The sequence below is a fragment of the Gavialis gangeticus genome, unplaced genomic scaffold (assembly GCF_001723915.1).
Source record: "Gavialis gangeticus isolate Ggan-Ray unplaced genomic scaffold, GavGan_comp1, whole genome shotgun sequence".
NCBI lineage: Eukaryota > Metazoa > Chordata > Crocodylia > Gavialidae > Gavialis > Gavialis gangeticus.
The window spans coordinates 23,152,436-23,156,353 of record NW_017729030.1 but is presented as its reverse complement, the minus strand read 5'-3'; the positions used below and the strand labels follow the sequence as shown (position 1 = coordinate 23,156,353).

General features: G+C 45.7%; 1 protein-coding gene across 3 annotated transcripts in view; it reads right to left on the bottom strand.

The window, feature by feature from the left end:
• Positions 1-3,918, bottom strand: part of USP53 (ubiquitin specific peptidase 53) — a 50,390-nt gene that overhangs the window by 31,617 nt on the left and 14,855 nt on the right. For all 3 annotated transcript variants that reach the window (XM_019522032.1, XM_019522033.1, XM_019522034.1), the window contains exon 3: positions 408-542. In XM_019522032.1, coding sequence (XP_019377577.1) covers positions 408-542 — 135 coding nt within the window. The remainder of the gene's footprint in view (positions 1-407; positions 543-3,918) is intronic.

Genomic DNA, 3,918 nt, shown 5'->3' with positions numbered 1-3,918 from the left:
GGGGGGGGGGGGGGGGGGGGGGCCTTGGGTTACATTTCCTTATGCCGATTTATCCACTGCCTTTCATAAAAGGACAAAAGGTCTCAAACACAGACTCTTCTAGATGGGATCAGGCATCATCCACAGGTGCTTTAACATAAGGTATACATAATGATAAAGTAAAGTAAAGTAACCCTGCTTCAGTGGTACTGCCCCTCTCCATTAAAGCACTCCTTAACCAAATGCAAGGTAGCAGAAGACTGGGAATACACTACAAATTGCCATGAGAAACATCAGCCCTAGATACAAGTTGTTTAACAGCTAAAGGATTGGAGTTACCAAACTAGCCAAGAGGAACAATGATTTAGTCCCAGGCTGGAGCTGCTCTTCTTGGAAATTCTCATAGGCTACCGTATGTAAATACTCACAAAGCATTCTGCTGCATCATCCATCAATCCAAGCTGAAAACGCTGTTCATCTTTAAAGCTTTCAGCCAGGGCATGCCTCATATTATCTGATGGGAGTGCTTTTTCCCGACTGTGTTGGAACTGTGCAAATATAGTCTGGAAATTAAGCAAAATGATGATTCATAACATGAAATAGTAACACTGAAGTTATACCAGAGCAGGTCAAAAACTCTAAAAAGCTGCTTTGACGGAACGGCAATTGTTTTGTTCTACTGCATTTAACATAAAAAATATGTATTTGAATATTTAATAAAAACTACACAAATTATATTAAATACATTAGCCTTTCTTTTCTACAAGAAAAAAAGTACAATTTAAGCAGTTTCCTTAAGACTCTGCGAATAACTATACATACATAATAAATTTGGATACACAATCATGAAAGTAAGTAAAGGAAGTAGTACAGCTTCACTACCAAATACAAAAAAGCCACAGAGAAGGGGAAGTTTATACTAATTTTAAAAATAATAGTTTCCTTTCAAAATGACTAAGTTGCATTTTTCTGGCTGAGATTTACTCTACTGTGAAGCTATCACACTGAAACTGTTGTAATAGAGACTGGCCATGAGGTTGGGGGGTTTTTGTTTGTTTTTTTACTGTCTGAACAAAAATCAAGAAAATAAATGAAACTGCTTGTTCATAGTTTTTATATAGCCCAAAGTTTGTAATCAGGGTATATCTTGAGTCTCTGGATTAATAACTAACCCATACATATACAGGCACAGCTTTGCAGATGCTGTGCATTCTACATGGAGGGAAGACTCAAGTTACTTTAGCATTTTTTCAAGAGCAACTGATTTCATAAACACAACAAGTATGTTACCACTTCAGAGATATGTTTTACAATTTTTGAGTAAAGTACACGTGCAAACAACTTTTATAAACTACATTACATTGAAGAGGATGGCTCAGATCAGTACTTCAGTTTTTGCTTATTTTACAGACATACATGTAAATGAACTACTATAACTGTCAATTAATTACTTGAACTAGGGCAGGTGATAAGAAGTCAGTGTCTGCCACTTCAGAACTAGCTTGGAAATAAGATAGCAGAAGGCTGTCTAACTGGTGGACCCTAGGACACATATGGCCAATGAAGTCTTAACTTGCTGCACTGGGCTTCTACCTGGCCATTCCTCCCCATACTGCTCTGGCTGCAAAAGTAGCCAGAGTCTCCAGACTCCCCTTTCATAGATTGTTAGGGCTGGAAGTGACCTCGCAGATCATCGGGTCCAGCTCCACCGCTCTAAGCAGGAAGACAACTGGGGTCAAGTAACCCCAGTGAGGTGACTGTCCAGTTTCCTCTTGAAAACCTCCAGGATAGGTGACTGCACCACCTCTGGAAGGAATTTATTCCACAATTTGGACACCCTGACCGTGAAGTTTTTCCCAGTATTAACCCTGAAGCAGCCTTCTAGGAGTTTATATCCATTGGTCCCAGTCTTCCCCAGGGGTGTCCTAGTGAACAGTTGTTCACTGAGCTCCTGACACACTCCTCTGATACAGCGTTAAGCCACTATCAAGTCCCCTTCTCAACCTTCTCTTCTTTAGGCTAAAGAGGCCCAGAGGTCCCTCAGCCTGCCCTTGTATGGCTTGCCTTGCAAATCCTTGATCATACAGGCGACTCTTTTCTGCACCCTCTCAAGTTTTTCCATGTCCTTATTGAAATGCAGCACCCAGAACTGGACGCAGTACTCCAACTGCAGTCTCACCAGTGCTGAGTACAGCGGGAGCATCACTTCCTTAGTTTTACATGAGAGGCATCAGTTGATGCATGATAGCATGTTATCTGCCCTGCTGGCCACCACATCGCACTGACAATTCATGTTCATGCAATGGTCAATCATTACCCCTAGGTCCCTTTCAGCCAGGGTGCAAATCAGGCTGTCACCTCCAAGCCTGTATGTATGTTGAGGGTTATTTGCCCCCAGATGGAGCACCTTACACTTGGAAGTGTTAAACTTCATCCGGTTCCAGTCTGCCTAACTCTCTAGCCTGTCCAGGTCCGCCTGCATCTGCAAACTTTCCTCCTCCTGCTGCCACTTCCTACACCCTGGGGCAAGGCAGTATGGCAGATCAGGGAGCTGATAGTGAGCCTGGCGTTGGGGTTCAAATGTATGGTGCAGTGGTAAGCACCTGCATAGGTGCATGATGCTGGAGAAAAGGAGGAAGGTCATGGATGCATGGTAACAACAAGGGGGTACTCATATGGGCGCACAGTGTAGCAAGGTTGTGGGTGCCCAGTGTAGTGGTGGGGAGGGACACAGGCAAATGTTGTAGTAATGGGGCATGTGGTGCATGGGGGGGGGTCCACAGGTGTGCAGTGCACTGGGGGAGGGGAAAGGCCTATGTGGGAGGGGGTCTCATGGCACACGTGGCCCCCAGCCACTTGCAAGTTTGACAACACTAAGCTAACGTACCACTGCACATTTGACAGACAAAGGTTTACATTCCCCATTTCAGCAACATATACAGCTATATGCAATGTAAACTGAAGCTGCTGTTTGGGAGTTTGGCACATGCAGGGAGTAGCAAAATAGTGAGTCAAAATACAGAACAAAAAGGGTTAAGTCTACCTGACAGCAGAGTTAAACATACATTACATTTTCTTCAAAGAACACATTTAAATTTAATACTAAAAGAACCTTCACCCAGCAGAAAGATATTTATATGTAGCTGGTTTAGTTATTCAAACTAACCAAAGCAAATAAGAGTCCAGAGTATATCCACTATAAAATAAAAATATTAAAAGGCATAGAAAATAGTTTTCAACCTATGGGCATAGTGCAAGGGATGAAGCCATAGGCAGAGGGAGAAAATATTATTGGGGAAAAGGGGATTAAGTAAAACTTAGAAGATACTTCTAAACAGACACCACCCAGCAACTAAATCTGTGAAGGGGGAAGGGGAGTGCGGAAGGGAAGGGCCGTGGGGGTGCAGATCGAGGCCTCCCCATAGTGAGGGAGGGAGTGGGGCAGAGGCAGGGGCAAGGGGTGGGATGAATGGGGCCCTGGGGTGGATTGTGGGATGGTTGGAGCCCTCCTAGGCAGCTCATCCAGGGGCATGAGGGGGCTCCCACTGCTGTGTGCACCTGCAGAGAGGGTGCATGGGGCTGCACATGCCCCCCAGATTTTCGTGCAGGACAGAGCAGAGGTGGGCTGTCACTAAGGGCTGGGCTTTGTACCCTGATGCCATTGTCCTGGGAGCCACGTGACGCCACATGCCTCCTGCTGTCGGGTGGGCACAGAACACAACACAGCTAGCAATGGCAGTGGGGCACAGAGCCCCAGCACTCAGCAGCAGCCTGCCTCCACTCCATCATGATCACAAACCCAAGGAGCAGGTGAAGCCCCCTACCACATCCAGGTTGTGCTCAGCGGTGGGAGCCTCCTTGCACCCCTGGACAAGCTACCCAGGGCTCCAACCATCCCACAACCTGCCCCAGGGCCTCATTCACCCCAGATCCTGCCCC